Source organism: Capricornis sumatraensis, chromosome 17 (assembly GCF_032405125.1).
Source record: "Capricornis sumatraensis isolate serow.1 chromosome 17, serow.2, whole genome shotgun sequence".
In the NCBI taxonomy this organism is placed as follows: Eukaryota; Metazoa; Chordata; class Mammalia; order Artiodactyla; family Bovidae; genus Capricornis; species Capricornis sumatraensis.
The window spans coordinates 14,600,647-14,623,650 of record NC_091085.1 but is presented as its reverse complement, the minus strand read 5'-3'; the positions used below and the strand labels follow the sequence as shown (position 1 = coordinate 14,623,650).

General features: G+C 38.4%; 2 protein-coding genes across 2 annotated transcripts in view; one reads left to right on the top strand and one right to left on the bottom strand.

Moving 5' to 3' along the window:
• Positions 1 to 23,004, bottom strand: part of LRBA (LPS responsive beige-like anchor protein) — a 746,329-nt gene that overhangs the window by 288,051 nt on the left and 435,274 nt on the right. The gene's annotated exons all lie outside the window — the stretch shown is intronic.
• On the top strand, positions 18,539 to 19,618 carry MAB21L2 (mab-21 like 2). The gene has a single exon (XM_068990252.1). It carries the CDS (start codon positions 18,539 to 18,541, stop codon positions 19,616 to 19,618), a length of 1,080 nt encoding a protein of 359 aa, XP_068846353.1.

Genomic DNA, 23,004 nt, shown 5'->3' with positions numbered 1-23,004 from the left:
AAAGCCCGGCCTTAAATGCACAAAGCTATTCAATGCCTTTTTTCCTTGTCTGCAAACCTACCAATGAGCATGTAATAGTCTGCTCACCTCAGCTCTTCTCACTGTTGCTGAGTATTCACTGGCTGTTTTCCAAGGATATTTCTCCCCCTGTTTGCAATCGGAACCTTGAATTTTTCTGGGAATTTACTGAACACAAAGTACATTTACTCTATGTGCAAACTTGAATAGGAAAGAAGCAAAGTTAATGATAGTATAGGCACACTGCTATAGGCAGCTGTGATAAATGGTAATGTCAGTGCATATTCATTTTCCCTGCAGGTAGGTACCCCTGCCCTGTATGCTCTCAGTAACTGTTTAATGGACACGTGAGGAAACAAGCTCTTAACTTCATAGTGTGAAAGTTATAGGAAGCAGAGAGAACAAAACAAAGTCAAAAAGCATGAAGTATTGAAACAGCAAACAACAGACATTTAATATGCAATACGTGTTCTTAAAACTTACCTGCATTCAATTCATTAAAGCCTTCAAACACTTAAACAGTACAAATATTATTAACTGAGAGCTCTGAGATATTCAAAAGTATGTCTCATTCATTTCTTATGAGTTAGATGTCTTATGTCTTACATCTTATTCATTTCTGTTTCCCTGCTGCCCAGAATTGGGTTTGTTAGGAAGTAATCTTTTTCAATCTTATTACAAATTTGTATATAAGCATAGATCTTGGCAACCTAACAATAATAAAACTTATCAATTAGCATCATATAATCACAGGAGTGAAAAAGGCTATTTTTTCTCAAACTATTTAAAAAAAACTTTGGCCACACTGTGTAGCACGTGCCGACCAGGGACTGAACACACGCCCTGCCCCCTGCAGTGGAAGTTCACAGTCATAACCCCTAGACCACCAGGGAATTCCAGCAATACAGGAATGTGTGGTTTTCCGGGGGGAGGGGGAAGCTGCCACGGGGCTTGTGGGATCTTGGTTCCCTGGCCAGGGATTACACCAGCATCCCAAGGAGTGGAAGTACAGTCTTAACCACTGGACCGCCAGGGAAGTCCCTACCTACATTTCGTATTGATCACACACAACACTGTAGAGGGGCAGCATATGAATTACGGTTTTACATATATTTTTTTATGACAACTCTCAAGGTAATTCCAGCTGACAATTCCCATGGCAAAGTATACGCAGCACATAATGGAAACCTGGTTTAATTCTTTAATATACAAAAGACAATAAAATATGGTAAAGCTATACAACCTGAGTTATTTAAAAACAAACTAGATTTTCAAAGTTATTTATTTACATATACAAATATTTAAATTTGCTGAATAAGTATTAATAAAATAATGAAGGAAATTAAATCCCTTAAAAGTTAACCATTATTATTCTAACTATTCCACTTTATGCTCTTTTTTGCTCCTTCTCTTCAAGCCTTTCTTCATGAATTTATATTCATAAGCTTAATGTATGTAAAATCACAGCAGAAATGATTTTGTATTATTTTTTCACTTACATTTCTTTTGAAATACTTTAAATATGACTAATGCTCTAATTATATAAATCTGTCACTTCAATTCCCTTATAAAAAACTTGTAAAAAAGAATCACAGAATCATATGGCATTTTTATGAGACTGGAATATTAACTTACTATATCTAAATTATATCTGAAACAGTCAAAGGTATAAAATAATTAATGAATGAATAAAATGTGATTTAATAAACCATAAAATGAAACAGACTCATTTCAAAAAAAAAGTTATTTTAGGATCTTATTGGACTTTCTTCTAATTAAAGATTTCCAAATAAATTATTTAGGAAAAGCTGCAAAGTAATTTAAATTTTAAAAGTTCAAAGAAGATCAATAATTGATATTGATTTCAGACTAAAATGTTTTCAGTAATACAAATAGTAATTACCATGACAAATTTTTTGGTTAAATGTGAATTGATCTTTATTGAATAAGGAAGAACTTGAATAACTAAATTCCTGCAAGCCAAATATATGGATATGAGTTTTAAAAATACACAAAGTATTGCAGTGCTTATAAAACAGAATGCTATCAACTTCCACGTAAAAGCTGAAATCCAAAAAGAAATTGAAATTGATGCCAGTTTACTTCTGAGAGCTTACTATATTTGGTAAACTGCTTCCTGTTTGATCACACAGTGGTTTCAATTTTATATAAAGACTCATTATAAGCCACAATGTTTCCTAAATATAAAATATGCATTTTATTAACTCCATTTCCTTTTTACAAACAGCCATGGACATAACTACCAATCACTTTAAAACCAAATTTACATTTCAAGCATTTTTCTAATGATTTAGTACGTATTACTTTGGAAATTTCCTAACCAGACTACATAACAGTTTACACTGCAACCATCTCTTAAAACTTGCATAAGATGATGATAATGACAACTGCTATTTGGTCCTCCATGAATTTAAAAAGGAAAGCAAAACAAACAAACAGAAACACAAGCCTGGGGTCTCTTTATCTGTCTGCACTGTTTGATCACGTCACATTTCAGAGTAGTATATACCAAGCTTTCTCCTCTTCTGAAATTAGTGGGAAAGAAAAGGACTTTGGAGTATCTTGAGAAGGTAAGGATAAGGAGGTTTGCCAAGGATCACTTAAGCTGCAGGAAAGCAGAAGTTCAGAAACCATCATAGACAACTGCAGAAAGGGCATTAAAAAACAGAAACAGCATGGCATTGGAAGGATACCAAAAAATACTGCTTTTAAAAAAACTCATTATCTTCGCAAGTCATGTTTTGCTACTTCCTAGCTGTAGAATTAATCCAGTTATTTAATTTCTCTGTGCCTTGGTTACTACACAGATAGGGATAATAATAGGTTACAACTCATACATTTACTGAGAGAATTAAGACAATAAAAGTGCCTTGTACAGTGCCTGGCACAGAATAAGCGCTCAATATGTTTGTGTAAATCTCATTTCAATTGAGTTCTAAAAGAGTTTTAAAACATTGCCTCTAGAAATCTCACACTGAAAATCTGACCTTGGTTATGGAAAGAAACCTGGTAGAAAAAGGAGGGCACCGAAGTTACTGACCAATCTATAGGTATTTCTGGAGCATGTACTATGTATCGAGTCATGCAATGCCACCAAATAAACAAAATGATATCTGCTTTTCAATAACTTTTCACAATGTTAAGGTAATAAAGGGAGAATAATACATAGATAATGACATAGAGAAGACAACAAAAATGAAAAGATAAACTGTTTGAGATTGATGGTAACTAGAATATGAGTTCAAAGAAAGCTCTCTGTGGGATATTACATGATAAATGCAAGGATGTCAGCCTGGAAAGACAAAAACTTCAGACTGAGGGTCAGTGGAAAACAAAATTGATTAGGTCGAGTTTTTTAAATGCTGAAGAATAATGACATAATGAAAGCCTGTTTTGTTTTATCCATATAAGTAAAAATTTGTCAAAGGAACTAGAATTAATGCAGGTATTTGACAGAATCACTCAGTTACTGAATCAATGAAAAGTTCTCATGCTTCCTTTGATGCCTCCTTCTTTCCACAAACAGTTACTGAATACCTACTATCTAGAAAGTTAAAAGTGAAAGTGAAGTCGCTCAGTCGTGTCCGACTCTTTGTGACCCCATGGACTGTAGCTTATCAGGCTCCTCCATCTGTGGGATTTTCCAGGCAAGAGTGCTGGAGTGGATTGCCATTTCCTTCTCCAGGGGATCTTCCCAACCCAGGAATCGAACCCGGGTCTCCCGTATTGCAGGCAGACGCTTTACCGTCTGAGCCACCAGGAAAGCACTATCTCGAAGGTAGTATGTAAGATGCTGGGAATAAGAAATCATTAAGACTGGGGCTATACTTGGTAGGATGAAAAAAGGTCAGTGTAGATAATCTCGGAAGAGAACAAACCAAGCTTATTTTACTAGCACTATTTTATCTTCTTTTAAGTGAACAAACTGTATTCTTATTACAACTTAAAAGATTTTACAATTTTAAGAGTGAATCAAATTGACGCATTTATTACACTTTAGATATACATTCATATCAAAAGCACACATTCCTAAACTCCATCATGAAAGAACTAATCACTTAAAAACATACCAACTGAGGGAGTTTAGGGACTTGAATATAATTTAAGTTTAGGCACCTGGAAACCTATGCTAGACTATCTTGCACAGGAGCCCTCAGATTTACAAAACCCTAGCCGTTTTGTCAGCTGCCAGAAAACCAGCAAGAACGAAAACCTAATCCAGGCTGGAAAAGGGGAATATGAGAATAATTTAGAAATACATTAGGGCTAGAAGAATATAACTGACCTCCAGAAGGTAATTCAACATTTATAAGAGCATGTAACCTTGGGCAAAGTACTCTGCCTTCTGCATCTCACTCTCTCCATCTGCACCTCAAAGGGCTGTAGAGAGGATCTGTGAGTTAACATAGAGAAAGCACTTATCGTGGTGCTTACACAGAGTAACTGTCTCATATGTCTTATCACTATTGTAAAAGCATCTCTTCAATATCCACTTAGTGAACAATAATCCCTGGCAAAAGTAAACAACAGCTCTAAAAAAGAGGGAGTGTTCAAAAGTGGTACAACAGAAGAAAAAGTAGGAAGTCACAGAATGGTGTTAGTGATCTAAATGTGTTTAGAAGAGGAGAGGTAAACCAGAGGTCACACCAAATGCGTGTTTTAAATAAGTCTATGAAAAGAGAAAGAATTATAATCTATATTTAACAAAATCTAAATAACTTCCAACCACTGTATATCACCCTAACAAAAGTTAAACTAATAATGAAGAGTATACTTCTAACAGTATAGAATTTGGAATCCCATCACAATGGTTTGTTCAGCTTGTGTAAGTCACAACTGATTGGACACAGTCCCTGTGGGCATGCCATTTCATCCAGACTGGACGGTTCATTAGTCATAATTACTATAACTGTACAGCAGAGACTGCAGTTTTATCTCATCATACATCTTTGATCAAGCTGCTTCAATTTCTGCTTCATCAGCATTTGAAGTTACATTACTGGAGTTTTTTATTTTCCATCAGTGATTAACACAGATTAGGCTGTTCTATCAAAACATGGATTTGGTCTTCACATCTAGTAAGGAGGGCCCAGATCTGACCACCATTTGACCTCTGACACTTCAAAAGCACCTAAACACCATGAATCATCAACTGAAATCCAGAACGTTACAGAGAAAATTAAACAAAGAAAAGAACTGATCTGTGTTAAAAGCGTAAGACGACTGGACTTATCGACATTGAGACTAACCATATTTGCTGCAGCTTCTCATTAAACATTAAATCACACATCAGAAGAACACATCATACATATTAATTGTTTCTCAATGTCATTTTGGAAAGACTCATATCACAATTAGTGCTTCTCTCAAACTATAAACTACATAAAGAAATTTCCCATGAAGCTTGAAGACAAAATGATGTAGAAGATCGTATCAAAAGCTTAAGAAACAGATGGATAATAGATTTCACTGAACACTAAAGCATAACATACTTAGTTTAGAAAGGAAAATGTTGCCAAAACATGGTTCAAATGCAAAACACTGAATGAAATTGATGTGTCAGGAGTTTTTTTCTTCCAAGTCCTATTGGAGAACAATAGGGGACTAAAAGGCCTGTCTCACAATTTTTGTGTCTCACTATTTTCACGTGCAAAGTGTCCCCACTGTAGGCTGCATGAACAATCATAACCGACAGTTACATGCAGGCACTGAGGCTGCAAAAATCCCAGAGTAATTAGCGTTGTCTGAATGCAATGACATCTGTGTTCTCATGGTCCTCAAGACATGTCAGGCCAATAAGATGTATATGAAAAAATATGACAAGCATTGCGAATGCCCTTCTGAAAGGTCTTACACTTTGGGGGAACACCGAAGAAATAACACGTCATCTTCTTTTCGTAAGCAGTATATTTAAGATTAAAAGACCTAAAAAGGCCTTTTGAGTCATTCATTCTCTTTTTGTTAGCTATAAAGCATTTATTCAACACCCGGCGATGCAGCATGAAGAAAAGTCTGCTGCACCTTTCTCTCTTTAAAACTTTCTTAACACCAGTGGTTTTGTGCAATGGCAGCATGTGTGCCCATTCCCATAAGTGACAAAATGGGGAGCATATCTTATTAACACTGCTCAGATTCCTTACATTTTAATGGTAAAATAATCTCTCTTAGTACTGGACATATAACAACTTAAAGTGTGCTGACAAATGCCTTAGAATTATGTTTGCATTCTTCTAATAATAGAGACTGTCAAACTGACTGCATTAAAAAGCCTTTGTTTTAGGACACCTAATGCTTTTGCTGAGTGGTGCCTATAGCTGAGCCCTCTCTCTGGGCTGTAGCAGTATGTTGGAGCATGCACTTGCTCCAAGAAAGACATTAGTCATCATTAACAGAAGCACTGACACCAAATCTAAGTGCCTCTCCACAATGACCAAGTGGCAATCATCTTTCTCTTACACTGTCACTGCTGATTAGGATTTTCTTTCATGAAAATTTAATTTGTCCCCCTTTCTTCAGCTTTTTTTTTTTTTTTTTTTACTTTCCTATAAAACTGCATTCAGGAAAGATTTCAAATACAGCAAAAGACACTGTACCTATAACATAGCTGACAATATAGAGGTTACAAGATTCTCACTAAATATTTTATCTAATCCAGCAGAAAAATACAGGTTAGAGAATGAGTAACAGACAACAGGGAGAAAACAATGACTCTAACAGGAATCTTGCTTTAAAGAATCTGCAAACCTCGAAGGAGGACCAAAGCCAGAGACCTAAATAAAATTCCTCTAAATATTAATCACATAATATGAAAGCTTCTTTAAAACTAAGATGGTCATATTTCAATAGTAGCCATCTTTCACTATGTTTCAATTGTGTATTTTTTCATTTCTTAAGAAGGAAGACAGGGGTATTCACCCAGACATGTCACTGCAAACTCAAGAAAATATTTAAGCATCCGTACTATCAGTGTGCATTAACCTGCTGGTTACGTGAAAAAAAAAAGAGCGGGGCCGAGCAGTGGTATTTTCAGTTGCACTGGACAAATGAAAGTGATTCATGTGGCCATGCTCGGTACCCCATGACTAGATGATTCTACAGACTTAAACTGCAGTTCTGTACAATATCACAGTGTTAAACAAGATATCCGAGCGATAAGTTATTTAAGGAAGTCTTAAAAAACATTTACTTTTCTGTTTTATTTCAATTTGTTTAAAGTCTTCAAAAAAAAATGTAAGCATGTGATAGTTTGCAAGGATCCTGGTACAATCCAAACTCCCACTTTCTAGTTATAAATAATATCTTCTCTTTATATTACTTAAATTTTGTAACAAAGTAGATGTTGGCTTAAATTTAAAATATTTCTTATATCATCTTATATCCCTTTTAGAACATGTGTACTTTTAATCAAAACCTGTTACACTTTTGTGTTTAAGTGAATATGAACTATACTTACCTTTAAGTGTAAATATCCATACGAAAGGCTTTTAAAAAAAGTATCAGCCTCACTTTTTAAATTCAGAAACAACCATAATTTATCAAACTTTAATCATTAAATGTTCAATTCCTGACTATTTTACTGTGAAAAGTAATATAAAACAAATTTGAAGGTCAGATAGTAACTGCTTAGTGTCTAATACATCACATTTACAGATGGTTCGAGTTTTTTTCCTACTGCAGTTGAAACATTTCAGAAGAAATTAGGATTTATAAAGGATTTTTAGGGGCAATTTCTAACTACTAAACTTTTGTAAGTTCGGAGTTATCATGAATAAGTAAGGATCTAGTCTAAATTAAAAGCAAAAATAATAACCTAATTGTGCTTGCAGAATATCTTTACAAACATTTCTTAACTTCTAAACAAAGTAAAAATGCCTTTTGAATTCTCAAAAGCTTAAAAGTAAACTCTACTGAGTAGCACAGAATTTTACAAATCAAAATTTCCAAAGCTTACAACATAATTACTAATTCTGAGATCCAGTACTGAGATCCAGTACGTGTTCAAGTAGAGGAGTTTAGCTCTGTAACTTCCACCCCTCAACCTAAACCTCCAAGTCACTTGTCAGTTAAGGGTTGGGCGATTTATTGACCGGCCCTGGAAGTATACTGTCAGGGCTGAAGGAAATATGAGAGAGGGTTGTGGCGACTGTTCTGGAGCTCATTGATAATGACATACCTGCCTCTGTCACCCATTACCCATACTACAAACTACTTAGACCTAACTGAAAAATCAATAGCCTACTTGCACTGGTTCCTGTGGCTGCCTCCTTTGATTGTCAGCTCCTGTCTAGGGTCAGCACTTACATGAAAGGGGCTGTGACTGCCTGATGCTTTCAGGACAACCTAACGATATGAAACTAGCCAACAGAACAGTAAATTCTGTCTCTCTGCCCTCCTCATCAATTAGGCTTTGACTAGGCTTGCCTGTAGAAACCTGACCTTTTAAGTTTAGGCGAATATGGACTAGCTGAACACACCATTGCCCTCAGCACTGAGCCAGGAAATCTACTGACAGGTTAAACAAAACAGAAGGTTGTAACTGTCATAATTTGCATTGCACTTTCACGCCAACAAGGGTGTTATCAGTAGGGGCAAGCCCTGGAACACACAACTCCAGCACCCTTAAGCCACGCTACTCATAAATTTTCAAGTGAAGTGAGATAAAACATAAATTCACAAATAGCAATACATTTCTCATCTCTTAGTCTTTTAGGCTTGCACTTTGCAAACCCACAGAGTGTCCATCAGCAACTCTCTCGGTGGTCACCTGCCATGCCTACTACATTAACAAGGGATTTCCAAAGAATACAATATAGACATAAAAATAACTCAACTATGCCCATTGAAAAGCTATTTTAGAGTGAATTTATAATAAAGCAGACAGACTGATTGATCTATTAACTCCAAATGAGAACAATTAGATCTCAGTATGCTGTCTTTTCCTGCCTCACTTCCCTCTCTCCAAAAATATCCACAAGCTCAGACAAATAATAAGTTATTGCATAAGTGAAGGGAGGTGTTGAAATTATTTCCTACCATGCTAGTCTGATATAGCATCTTTTACAGTTTGAGGGAAAACTAAGAACATCTGTCAAGTAAAAGATGTTAACACTTTTATGCTTGTCAGATCTTCTGATGAAAACAAGTGAAAACCATGAGAAAGTAGCATAAAACTTACTTTAGTGACTCATGTTTTGAAAACCATTTCCCTGCTTGGGTCTACCTTTTATCACAACATAAATATGGTAATGTTATGGTTGCTTAAAGCAACGTCATTTCTCTAAAGAGAAGACTGAACATTCCTTTAAGTTCATTGTGAACTTGAACTTTATTTGGCTTCAAGAACCAATATTTACAGATTAGCTAATCTTAGTGAAAATATCAGAAACACTGAAAGACAATTCAACAGCCTGAGGAAATAAACACACCTGCCAACCCTGTGTACACTTTTAAACACATACAGTTTTGTTAAATATATAATAATACACAGCCTGTTTCATTTTCACATTTCTGTGATCCAACTCTTATCAAGCAATAATTATCATACTCTTAGAATTTATTTCAACTTGTTAATGGGATGTCCCTCACAACTGTCTTCAATCTATAATTTGCATTCTTCCCTAAAGTCTAAAATATGGACTATAACCATTTGTAAGCTTTTTTTTCTGTGATTATTTTCACACTGAAAACATTCAGATGGTTGTATCAGAAAAGCTCTGAAACTCTCAATGTGTGCAAAAAAGATTTCTGATTTAAGATCAACTGCTAAAGATATAAACAACAACTCTGATCATGTTGGGGTAAGAAATTATAGATTTCTGACTATCCAGAAGAGGCAGAAAAACTCCTCATCTGTCCCCCCATTTAACAATTGAGAAAATGTAAGTAGAGATAATGACTTGATCAAGGTCACTCACACAACTTGTAACCAAGGAAAGGTAAAAATTCATGGCTTCTTATCCCCTAGACTAATGCTCTTTAATAAGCCACCCACCCCAATATTCTTGGGCTTCCCATATGACTCAGCTGGTAAAGAATCTGCCCGCAATGCGGGAGGCCTGGGTTGGGAAGACCCCCTGGAGAAAGGAAAGGCTGCCCACTCCAGTATTCTGGCCTGGAGAATTCCATGGAGCTTACAGTCCACTGGGTCGCAGAGAGTCGGACACAACTGCCCGACTTTAAATGTAACGTCTGTCTCCCTTGGTAAGCTATGTGACAGCCAACAAACTTACATTAAAAAAAAAACACACAGCTTTGTATTTCATTAATTTTCAATACAATTTATAGAAAGTTTTGACTAATTTGAAGGAAAGATTAGATCTGTAGAACATTTAACCAACAAGGTTAAATAACCAACAGAACAAATAACTATTAGAAATATAAGATCTAATTAAGTAAGGTTGGAACCCTTTACTTATCTAATAAGATGATTTAACTGTGCATCTGGTAGCCTTTCAGGTCCTCTGTGTGCACCTATCTGATAGCAAAGTAAAAGGGCATGGACAGTGTCTGTCCCAGCAAGCAAATCATTTGGAAAAAGTCATAGTCGTAGATCAAAGATTTTTCACTCTATCTAGGCTGATTTAAACCTACCAACCCAGGTTTTGTCTACAGACAAAACCAGTCAAAAAGTAAGAGAGTGATTCTTTAGGATCCAAAGATAATAAGGGAAGGGAGAAAGGGAAAATTCAGAAAAGAAACAGACTGGCAGAATCTTGATATACATAGGCCCAGACAGCTGTTTTATATCCCAGCTTTACTTCACATGGTTAAAGGAAGAGTTTCCACTCCTTAGATCATCAGATATTATTTCATTTATACTACACAGATGTCTTCTATATGTAGATTAGAGCCAATGAAGGATTTTTGTTGTTATTTAACCACTACCAGGAATCACAGAAACCTCTCAGCACATCACTTTTACTCATAGTGTTTAAAGGAAGGAATAGGCTAGATTTTTTAACGTTTTCATTAAAAATACCACAAAGTCTATTAAAAATTTCCTGTAATTGTAGCAGAAGATGGATTCAAGATTACTACTACTAATAATAATACAGACGGAGTGCTGCAGAACCTATATATTTCAAGAAAAACAGATGTTGAAAAGAACTAGTTTTCCTGAAGTGTAACAAAAACTTACCTACAATATGCTTCACTGATAAATTTTAATCAGAGATCCACAAAATGTCTCATATGGACTGAAAGAAACATGGAACATAACACCAAGTCTTACATTTTGAACTAAGCACCGCTCAGTACTGGCATAATCAACATCCCTCCTCTCCATCATCTGTTTCGTAAATGCCTGGCACTGATCACAAGAGAAAGGAGAAACAGGAGTGGGGATGGCTCTGAGATCCCAAGAAACATTCTACATGTGAGTCAGTACTATTATCTTAGGAAAGAAAGGAAACCACATCTTCTTTAAAGCAAACAATTCGATGTTCCAAATAGAACTGAACGAAACTGAAATCAAAAGCCTTGACTTATCTAGCATCAAGTTTAATAGTAACAATCTTGATTTTCTATCTTCTGGAAGTGATATTAAAGGCCAGTAAAAGTTTGTTTCTCAAAGATGGAGGAGACATAAATAATAACCCACTAATTATATAATCCTCCTATAAATCGTTAAGAATCAGCTCAAGTAAAAGTACACTTTCATTTGTTGGAAATTATAGTAAGTTATGATGTCAATGTTATTAAACAGGAAAAATATAATATATACCTCAGAGTATATTAGTAAGTTAAAAATTGTTAAAATGAATGAAAGAAGGAAGAAAGGAAAGATGAAGGAAGGAATGAAAGAAGACAGACAAGGCAGACTTTTATTTGTTCAAACTTTTCAGAACTGTCTTATAGAAATAAAGGAATGTGACTGCTGCAACTCAAAAATGTGTATGTTTCTTGGTAAAGTTAAAAGACATGTGAAAATATAGTAAATTCAATGAAATACCTTCTGAAAAATGATCGCCAAATTAACTAAGACTGTCTTAACACTGCATATCCTAGCTCAATAATATTGCATTTACATTTCAATCAGGCTAAAAACTGCTCGCTTCCATTTTCCTGAATACAAGTTCTTTGCTCTATAATCATCTACTTGATGATATGACCTTATGAATAGCTTAATAAAGTACTCATATACCAGCTGGTACTAAACTTCTGAAAAAATCATCTATTGTATTTTCAATTGTCTCCTCCTGCTAAATTACACAGAATTAGACTTATAAAAGCTTAATAAGCATAAATATCACTAATCAAATATATTAGCCAATGTAACCCAAACAAATTTAATTCTACAAAACAATATTCAAAAGGTATATAGAAGTATTTTTCAATAGAATTTGAGGCTTCAGTAATGCAAAGTTAAGACCATTCTTTTGACTTCATAGAACACTAAATTGAAACTGTTCAAATGAGAACAATATCCTTGGCTTACCAATCAATGTGATTACAAAGTTTGAGTTTCTTCTTTTTTTTTTTTTAAGCTATTTTGTGAAGCAAATTTAAAAAAACAACTTGTTTTGACAGTATGACTGACCATTTAAAGTAAAAGGAACTATTGTGAACTGCTCAAAGAAAACACTGAATGACTGATTATTCTCCAGATTGATTTCAGAGTCATAATTATCAATAGCTTATAAATAATTTCTCTCACACTTGGGAGTTTTGGAAAATTAGATCATTTGACATAGAACGAAAGAGAATGTGATTTTACTTTGAATGTATACCATATAATCCTAACAGTTGGTGCTACTGAAGCTTCTTACAGATATTTTAATATCTTCATCAATTAACTTTCATCAATTAATACACTAACAAACTATGTTTGGATTATTCTTATTTTTACTGGAATAGTTTTTAAATTGGGGAATTTAATACTTATTTTCCCTTTTACACCTTGATCCCCTAAAAAAGAATTCTCTTAAAAATATTAAGCATTTCTATAAATACTCTGAATGATTAAGCATATAAGAACCAAACACTTAGCAATGTGCATTGATATTTTTAAAGTCAGATTTTAGAGAATACGAATATTTACAGGTAAACATGTGATCTTTTGTTTTCCCAAAAGTATAAATCCTTCAGACAGTTGATATTTTTAAGTCAATAATCTGATTATTTTTTAAATAATTCTAAAATTTTTCCTGGTATAAAGTTTCCATACTCTTTAGCAAAGATTATTAAAATACTATATGCTGTTTCTAGGGATAATAAATTAATGGGTATCTTTTAAGTCCCAGTGATATGATAAAGTAAAACTTGCTCTGAAGTTTAACTCAGCACATTTCTAAGTAAAGATCAGCAAAAAATTAAACAGTTTAAGGATTTTGAATTCCCTGGAAATGTAAACAGGATTATAACTGTCAGATGTACAGAAGCACTGGCTTCGGCCATTAGTTTGGTTTTGCTCTGAGAAACACACCATGCACTACTGAATCATTTCTTTTCAAATCCATACATTCCCTGCAGCAGTTCAAGCTTCATCAGCAGTGCAAGAACATATAAAAATGACAGGCAAGGAGCATCAGTTTTCTTTTTCTCTCATACTGTTTGCCTGCAAATGGAAGACAGTGTTGTTTCTCAAAGAACTGAAGTTGAGGTTGCTTAAGTCAATTGCTGAAGGAAAATATGACTGAATTCTCTATGCAAGAAAGTCTTGTAATTGGATAAACTGAGAAAATCAAGCACTGTAGTATTATAAGATTAATATTCTAACTTACTTGCCCATTATTCAATTAGAAATATTTTCAGCTTTTTAAGGTTTCTGTCAACTCGTCATCTTATTTTAGCACCATTCATACAGTACCTGGTTCTGCTTCTGATTTTAAATATAAAAAGCCCTTCAAATTAAAATATACAATTTTTTTTCAAAAACATTGTATTTGTATAAAGAGTTAAAATTTTTATTCCCCAGTTTCTGTACACATAATTGTTTCACTGCAAAGAGAAATTCAATTAATAATTAAAAGTTTATTTAACCACGACCAAGTAAAAATAGGATCTAATGTATGACCTGGCTACTCTTCTGGAGCTTAAACATTCACATTTTTCAAAAACTAGCACAGTAATTGCTGTAATTTGACTCACTTTTTTTTTTTTAAGGAAATAGGAACTTTTCAGACTAAGGTTTAAACATACATATTTGAGTTTATAGTAACTAAAAACATGCCCACCTCAGTATTATCATCTATAGTCTTATAAAATGTTCCTAGTGTAAGGACGATGAAAGTAAATCCTAGAGAAGTCTGAAGGTTATGAGCTACATGAAATCCAACACAAAACACTCAGATCACACACTGCATGTCCTCCTTCTCTTTTTAGGAATGTCTGTAGCCAGACCAACATGATAAGTCTGGGCAGAAGCATGCTGATGTTGGCACTGCCTAAACCAAACAAACAAGATGTTTAACAGTCAAATAAAATGTCCTGCAGCCTCCCTAATGAATTTGTCAAGGACCATCAGATTCCGCTCCCCCTCTTTTGCCTCATTAACTCAAGTATGATGAGACGGATTATAACAAGAGAATACAGATCAATCGGTCTGAAGACTTGAAGTGGCTTTTAGCCTCTAGAGTTTCTTTCTCTCACTTGGTCTCCTTTAATAGAATACGGTATCTCCTACAGAAGCGGCTGCCACTTCGTTTTAATACACCATCAAGGAGCTGCTGATGGACTTCTATACTAACATACATAAAAGCAGGGTGACAGGGGCTCTTCAATTACAGCCTCCTCGGATACCGTTTCCCCTTCAATTATTCAACCAGAGGAAGAGCGGTCCGCAAACACACAGCTGAAGCTGCTCTGGGAGCGGAGGCAGCCAGTGAGCTGGGGTGGGGGAGGGGGGAGGAAGGGGACCAGCAAGAGGGAGCATTATTTGCTGGAAGTGTTTAAGTTTATTGCTCAAATGATGTTTCTAATTAGTACCACGGCAATAAATTAAAGTCGCCTTTGTTTAACTGATTTATTATTTACTAGAGCATCTACCTCGGACAGGGTAAATTGGTAATGAATTGTTTTTAAATCAAAACATTTGTAACGTTTTATCATCCCTCGGCCTCAGTATGTAAAAGTGGACCAGTGAGGGGACTAGGGTAGGACGAGGCTTGGCCTTGCGGGCCGAGCCGGGAGGAGAGGAGGCGGGGGGTGTCCGGCGAGAGGCGGCGAGAAGCTCCGCTCGGCCGGGCCGCCCCACCCGGGAAGGGCGCGGGGCGGAGGGCGCCGGCCGGCGGGCTGGGCGCGCGGAGGCGGGCCGGCGCCGTCACCCGGGGCCTCGCGCACATGCTCGCTCCCCGGGGCGTCGCGGCCCGGGCGGTCCTCGCGCCAGGCCTGGGAGGCTCAGACTGGGGGCGCGGGGAGAGGGTCCAGGAGGGCAGGCTCCGCACCTCCTGCCCCGCCGCCAGTCTCCGCCCAGCAACGGCCCTCGGGAGAAGGCGCGCGGGATCCTCCGCCGGCGTTCCCGCCGCCCCCGCCGCCAAGTGCCCCTGCTGCCACTGCCGCTGCCCAGAGCGCCGCTGCGGCCGCGGCCAACTGCCCGGTGCCAGCAGAGCCCGGGCGCCCGCGCGCGCGGACCGCCGGTCCCGTCCATCCCCGCCGCGGCCCGGGGTCCGACGCCAGCCGAGTGCCCGGGAAGGCGGGAGACCGCCAGAGCCCGCGGCCGCCGGCGCCACCGCCACTCCCGAGAAGTCACTACAGCTCGGCTTTCCGGAGTCCCGCGGACTGCTCTTCCAACCCCGGCTGCTGAGATGGATGGCGGACGGCAAATCCGACTTAATTCAAAAAGGGCAAACTTCATTAGAAAGAGACTTATAGCAACGAGTGAAGGGGTGACAAGATGCCAGTGGTCTGCACCAGACGTGTAAGAAAGAACCAAGAGGTCCGAGTGTCTGACAGCAAGTACCTGATGAAACAAACTTTCCCTCTGCAACTGAATTCGGGTTCACCTGATTCAGCCTTAAGAGAGCAAGTCAAACCTTCCCACGGGGTTTTGCAAAGCCGCATACAGTTTGCAAAATGAAGTCTTAACACAATCGGCTTCATAGATTTTCATTGTTATAGCATTATCGGAGAACATAAGGTCCAAAATCTAACTAAAAGCATTCCCATCTACTTGATGTGTCCTAAAGACTCAGAATCCACACACCTGAGGTTCAAACATAAACCTTCAATTCTAAGCAAATCAGAAACACTGTTACACCTTTTTCAACCAAAAATACCTAAAGGCTACCATAGGTTCAGCTTGAAAGGCTAACACACAGACTAAAAGCACATGCGTGAGTTTCACTGAAATGCCAAGGGAGGAGCAAGCCATCTGTGTAATCAATAACAGGATAGTTTATAGATTTTTGCAGCAGTGAAGTCTTTTAAAAGCAAGAGTCAATTATGAAAATAAAATGATTTTATAAGAGAAATTCTGTACTGCCTGAAAAATATACTCAAAATTAGATTTGTAACATAAACATTTTAAGAAAACTTTAACTCAGGCTCACATTTACTTCCCTTCGTTTTTATTAAGTTTAAAATTTTAGTGGTTTATTTTAAAAGTATATCCAACGAAATTCTACCATATATAAATCTGCACCATTTCTCACAACTTAAACATATTTTCAAATAAGTTAGTTCTTGAAACAATTAATATTAAATATATCTTAATCAATTATGAAGTAATTATAAAACAAGGTACTTGCACTATTTGTGTCCTGCCTTGTTTTTCAACAGCATATGGAAATTACTGAAAAGAGATTTACGATTATAAACCTTCACCCCATGTCCAACCCCCCCTCCCCAACAACTGCCCAACTGGCGCACACATACAGCAATTGCTAGGGTTCTTGGCAACAATGAGAGGGGAGGGGAAGAAAAGGAAGACTGCCTGAGGAGAAAATCTAGAAAAATTTAGGTCCTTTCCCAGATTTCCCTTCCTCCTTCCGTTTGCCTTGAAGCGAAAGTAATTTTGTTAGAGTTTGCACCTTCTTCACAATGCTGATAGGAAAGGAAAAAAAAAAAAGTGAACCTTTCTGAACCACTGCCACTCTCCCTTGAATCATTCCAGCCATCTCCAAGAAGTCCCTTCTCTATATACTCTTTTTCGTCCTGGCAAATGATAACAGCGGACGATAAAGAAGAGGGGGCTGTAAAATGTGTGTAAGCGTTTGACTTCTACTATCTCCTCCTATTTTCTTACTTCTCTCTTTCCTCCCTTTCTTTATCAAGGGCAGCGGTGGCTGCTACTGTTTGCCAAGCATGCCTGTCTTCTCTCTGGGATTGGCTACAGCACTGACAGCTCGGATAGCGATTGTAGGAACTGAAGCTCCACCCGCCTCATGATGGTACAGGACCATTCATAAACTAAATAACTCCAGGAAACAGCAAGGGAAAAGAGAGAGATTGGGTGGGGGGTTGGGGGGGGGGAGAGAAAGAGGGAGAGAGGGAAAAAGACAGGGAGGGAAAAGGAGGGAGGGGGAGAGGGAGGGAGGGAGAAGGAGAGAGATTAGGGGAGAGAGAGCGAGAGATCGGAGGGGAGGAGGGAGAGACGACTCAGAAAGTGGAATCTGCACAAGCAACCTAAAGGGGGAGGAGAAGAAAAATCCTGAAGTCGTTATAACTAAACCCCAGATGCAACGCAAGCAAGGACTTCGTCACACTAAAACAGATTCTGTGAGAGCCAAATTTATAAATTACGAAGCAGAAATGAAAATCAAAGAACTTCCAGAGGTTTGCACCTAGAGAAAGACAAGAAGAACCCACTGCAAACAAGCCAACCCAGTCCAAACAACGCCTCCAGTAGGAAAAGAGGAAAACCGCTACCAGAGGACCCCCTGAGCGGAGAGCAGACCTACACGCCGGGAGTGCAAGGCGTCTGAGAACCTCTGCGCGTGCTGCGGACTGAGTTGCACTTCGCTGCTCTCTGGACATTAATTACACCCTTCACCTTCCATTTGGGGGACGGTGAGGAGAAAAGCACTCACCTAAGCTGAATAAAGAAGTGCTACCAGCGTGGGAGAGAAGTTTAAGAATGAAACACTGAATGTTTTGCTTTTATTTTTAAATTTACTTCAGCACTTAACAGACCTCATTTCCAGATTTCTGGACCATCTCCGCTGCAGACGTCTAAGCCTAACCTCTTGGTAACCTGAATTTTTCCGTCTCACCCTGTCTTTCCCCACCCCCCTTCTTTCCCTTCATCTTGCCCGCAGGCACATCTTCATTTCACTTATCAAGAGAAAGGGAAAAAAAGTCCCAGCAGGTACTTTTCTTTTTCAAAGATTTTTTTTTCTTCTTATTTTCTGGAGAAGAAAAACAGCTTTCAAAAGAGGGCAAAGAAAGCGCTAGACGGCTGAAGCATCAGCTGGTCAGCCCAGGTGGAAACAAGAGTGAACGTGGGGCTCAAGGGGAGCGCAGTGCCTCTTTCGCAAGCCGCAGGGCCACCACCAGCGCGTGAGCCTTGGATCCCTCAACGTATTGCGAGACGCCGGTGTACAGCCCGGACTTGTGCCCCAACATGATCGCCGCCCAGGCCAAGCTGGTTTACCAGCTCAATAAATACTACACCGAGCGCTGCCAGGCGCGCAAGGCAGCCATCGCCAAGACCATCCGAGAGGTCTGTAAGGTGGTCTCGGACGTGCTCAAGGAGGTGGAGGTGCAGGAGCCTCGCTTCATCAGCTCCCTGAGCGAGATCGATGCCCGCTACGAGGGTCTGGAGGTCATCTCGCCCACGGAATTCGAGGTGGTGCTCTACCTAAACCAGATGGGCGTCTTCAACTTCGTGGACGACGGCTCGCTGCCCGGCTGTGCGGTGCTCAAACTGAGCGATGGGCGGAAGCGGAGCATGTCTCTCTGGGTCGAGTTCATCACGGCGTCCGGCTACCTCTCGGCACGCAAGATCCGCTCCCGTTTCCAGACGCTGGTGGCTCAGGCGGTGGACAAGTGCAGCTACCGGGATGTGGTCAAGATGATCGCGGATACCAGCGAGGTCAAGTTGCGCATCAGGGAGCGCTACGTGGTGCAAATCACTCCCGCGTTCAAGTGCACCGGTATCTGGCCCCGCAGCGCGGCACAGTGGCCGATGCCCCACATCCCCTGGCCTGGCCCCAATCGGGTGGCGGAGGTCAAGGCCGAAGGGTTCAACTTGCTCTCTAAGGAGTGCTACTCGCTGACCGGCAAGCAGAGCTCCGCCGAGAGCGACGCCTGGGTGCTCCAGTTTGGGGAGGCTGAAAACCGTCTGCTGATGGGCGGCTGCCGAAACAAGTGTCTCTCGGTGCTGAAGACGCTGCGGGACCGCCACCTGGAGCTGCCCGGCCAGCCGCTCAATAACTACCACATGAAGACGCTGCTGCTGTACGAGTGCGAGAAGCATCCGCGGGAAACGGACTGGGACGAGGCGTGCCTCGGAGACCGGCTCAACGGCATCCTGCTGCAGCTCATCTCCTGCCTGCAGTGCCGCCGCTGCCCCCACTACTTTCTGCCCAACCTCGACCTTTTCCAGGGCAAGCCCCACTCGGCCCTGGAAAGCGCTGCCAAGCAGACCTGGAGGTTGGCCAGGGAGATTCTCACCAATCCCAAAAGCCTGGACAAACTATAGGGCGCTGGGGACTGCTTGAAAAGCGACACGGACGGGAATGCTCTCGAACACACGACACACACACAACTCGGCGACAAGCCGCGAGAACTCCAGACACAAACTTTTCCTGTCAGCCACCTAAGAGGAACGGAACCCGGCAGAAGACTTCCTTAATTCACAAGCAAACAAAAAGGAGAGCAAACCCACCACCCAACCAAAATCACATTCTTGCACAAAAGTGATCGTTTTCTTCCAAACAATGTGAATTTAAAAGGTCACACAAAAGAAGCAATCGGGCTTTGCCACCACAAAATGAAACCCAAGGTACATTTTCAAATCAAAATATAGTCGTTTCTCCCTTTTCCTTCTCTCCCCCTCTTCTCTTTCTCCCTCTCCCATCCTCCCCACTTTGTTTTGGGTTGCCTGAATGTTGTCACCAAGTGAAAAAAAAAAAAAAGTATTTAATTATATGTAAAATTCTTCTTTTAAAAACAAAGTTTTGCTGATGTTAACTGTATTTCAGTGCCAATGTCAAATATGCCCCTCCTTCTCCCACACCTCTTCCCTCACCCTAAGCAGTCTTGTTGAAAACAGTAATAAAAATATGACTTTACGTTGTAATTGACTGATTGTGGATTGTTCTTAAATGAAGGCAGGTGAGAGCACAGTTTATAGTTTATAATATAAAGATGTGAACTTGAGGAACTAAATGCAAGAAGCTTCCATTTTAACCCCAGTCTGCAAAATTTACAAATGTAGAACATTTTGTAGATTTAACCATTCAAGTTTCCACCAAGATATTTAGAACAAGGAAAATTTTAACTTTACACAACTATACGTTTGTTCTGTAGATTTTCAGATTAAAAGTAGTATCTTATTTCACACTTGAAAAAAGAACAGATTTTGTATGGAAGAACTAATTCTGATCCTAACTTTAAAAGAAAAAGTTTTTTCACATTAAAAATTAAGAGACTTGCTCTCTTATGCTATAATTTTTAAAAATCCCAAGCCTGAATTACAAAAGAAACATTTATGGATCCTTTCTGAATAGTTAACACGATGAGTTAATACTTAGCCTCCAATCATTTATTCTCTTCAAGTTTTAAATAATACAAACTTAACAATTAAATCAGCAACAGTAAAAGAGAGTAAAATGGATACAGTAATTTTCCTTTTCCCCAGCAAATGGTGAAATGAACAATCCAGATTTATAAATTACTTCGTTTTTAAATGCCTTAGTGATAAATGCTGTAACTATGATCATCTTTTTAGAATCCAAATCCCAGAATTATTCAGAAGTAGCTTATATGTAATTTAAATTTTAGAAAGTGTTTCATACTATTTTTATGACCAAAGAAAAATTACATATAAGTAGGCTCCTCTTCTTTCTGCCTTTCTAATGTATTCATTTCAACGTTTCAACTTTAACAAAGGTTTCTTTTTAATTCAAGGAAATAACTGATTACAAAATTAAATAATCAGTAAAACTGAAAGCATCCCCAAGGTTCTTCTTTATGCTGGAGGTGACTGTATACTCCATTAGACATGCTAATACAAGGCACAAGTACTGAATACATGTCAGATTTTGCCCTTTAATATGTAAAATTTATTATTTGAATTAGCCCATTTTTTAACTTACTGAGAAAATCCCTGAATGAGAGATGCAAAGAAAAATGTTCTACAAAGCAAATTTTAAAGATCAGAGGAAGAAGTCAGAGTGGGGGTCGCAGGGTATGGAGGGATGAGCAGCAGGATAGCAGAGAGGGATGAAAACAAGGAAGCTACTCAGAGCTCTAGTGCCTAGTTCACTTGGTAAAGCAGGCTTCAATTTTTAAGATTCCCAGGTAAAAATTCCATAGCAAAAAATAGTTCTGAGTTAGAAATATAAACTTCGATTTTATCAGTTCTGAAATCATCTCCACTCTTTCAACCTATCCTAGACCTTTCTCAGGTCTCTCTTCCTGCAGACGCAGAATAAACACTGTAACAATAACTAGATCAGGCATATATACCAGTTTTTTAAATAACACAGATGAATTTACTCTCTAGGGAAAATGTTCTGATTTTTAAGGACAATTTCAAAGCAAGCAGAAGGTACTTACATTTACAAAGAAATGACGTAAGGGCACAGTGTTTAGTTGAAAAGATAAAAATGACATTTTAAAATGACCATTTTTTACTCACGAAAGTACATAAAGCATTAGACATGTCTCCTCCCAAATGTCCCAGGAAAAAAGTTTTAAGAAACAAAAATTCCCCCAAATTCAGTATCTTTTTTTCATCCTTATTTAATGTACTGCAGGTATCACCAACAAGAAAAGAAAAAAACTCCAGTCCCTCAATTTAAAAAGCACAAACATCTATACAAAATCAACAATTCTTCAAATAATGGGCTGAAACATTTTACTAATAGAAAGTAGCTACAGTTTTGATTTCTGTACATCTGGCAGGACGCAGCAGTGCCAGGTCTGTGATTAGGCTCGAAGATCCTACATTACACAAGCAGCAGGGCAAAAAATAATTTAGTGATGCTGCACAGAAAAAGATCAGACAGAAACAGAACTTATAACTTCCCCCAAAAGGAGTCAATAACTTCCAAGAGCCTAACCTTATAAAGATTGGCAGAGGTTTTAACAATAAGGACAACTCATTAGATACTTTTTAAATAAATCACACTTTAGACTTTAGGCCATGTATGTCCCAAAACATAATATTTTGGGTTAAATTTTGGCCTTTCACACTCACAAATTACTATAAATTAGAGAGTTTACGTAATTTTGGTTACTTTTCTTTCCTAAAAACTAAAACAGGTTTTCAGACATTGCAGCCATATAACAAAGTAGAAATTTTTTCTAGCTGATATAATTTCAGAATTAAAGTTTTCTCTACATTGGATTAGCTGCATTCTCAAACTCAAAACAATCAGTTCCAGCGTAGACTTCCTTTCATACAGCCTATCAAGTCCCATCTTAATAAAAGCAGCAATGCTGAACCCAAGGCTATAAACATGCATAAGACAAGAGATGATTTGTAAAGTTTTAAAAAATTATAACATTTTCATTAAGAATGACTGTGAAACTCTTCTAAGTCACTAAATCTTAATAATTCAGAGGTTTACAAGTTCAAACTCAATAAACTCAAGAAAAACATACACATGTATGTGTGTGGACATACACCACACACTAACAGCCTGTAGAAGAAATGATTCCATTTTTAAAAGCCTCTTCTCTTTCTACAGGTTACTTACTTTGCTCATTTTGAGAGAGACTCAGAACAAATTCTACCATTCACTTTCATGAAATAAACCTAATTTTGGCTTTACGGCTGTGCCACAAATGTCTCTTAGTAAAATAAAGTTGCCAAGGTCTGAAAAGTAATCAGAAATACATTTTAGAGGGGAAATTACA

Bases quoted from the DNA above. Each gene is read 5' to 3' on its own strand.
- MAB21L2 (XM_068990252.1), top strand. From the start codon at position 18,539: ATGATCGCCGCCCAGGCCAAGCTGGTTTACCAGCTCAATAAATACTAC.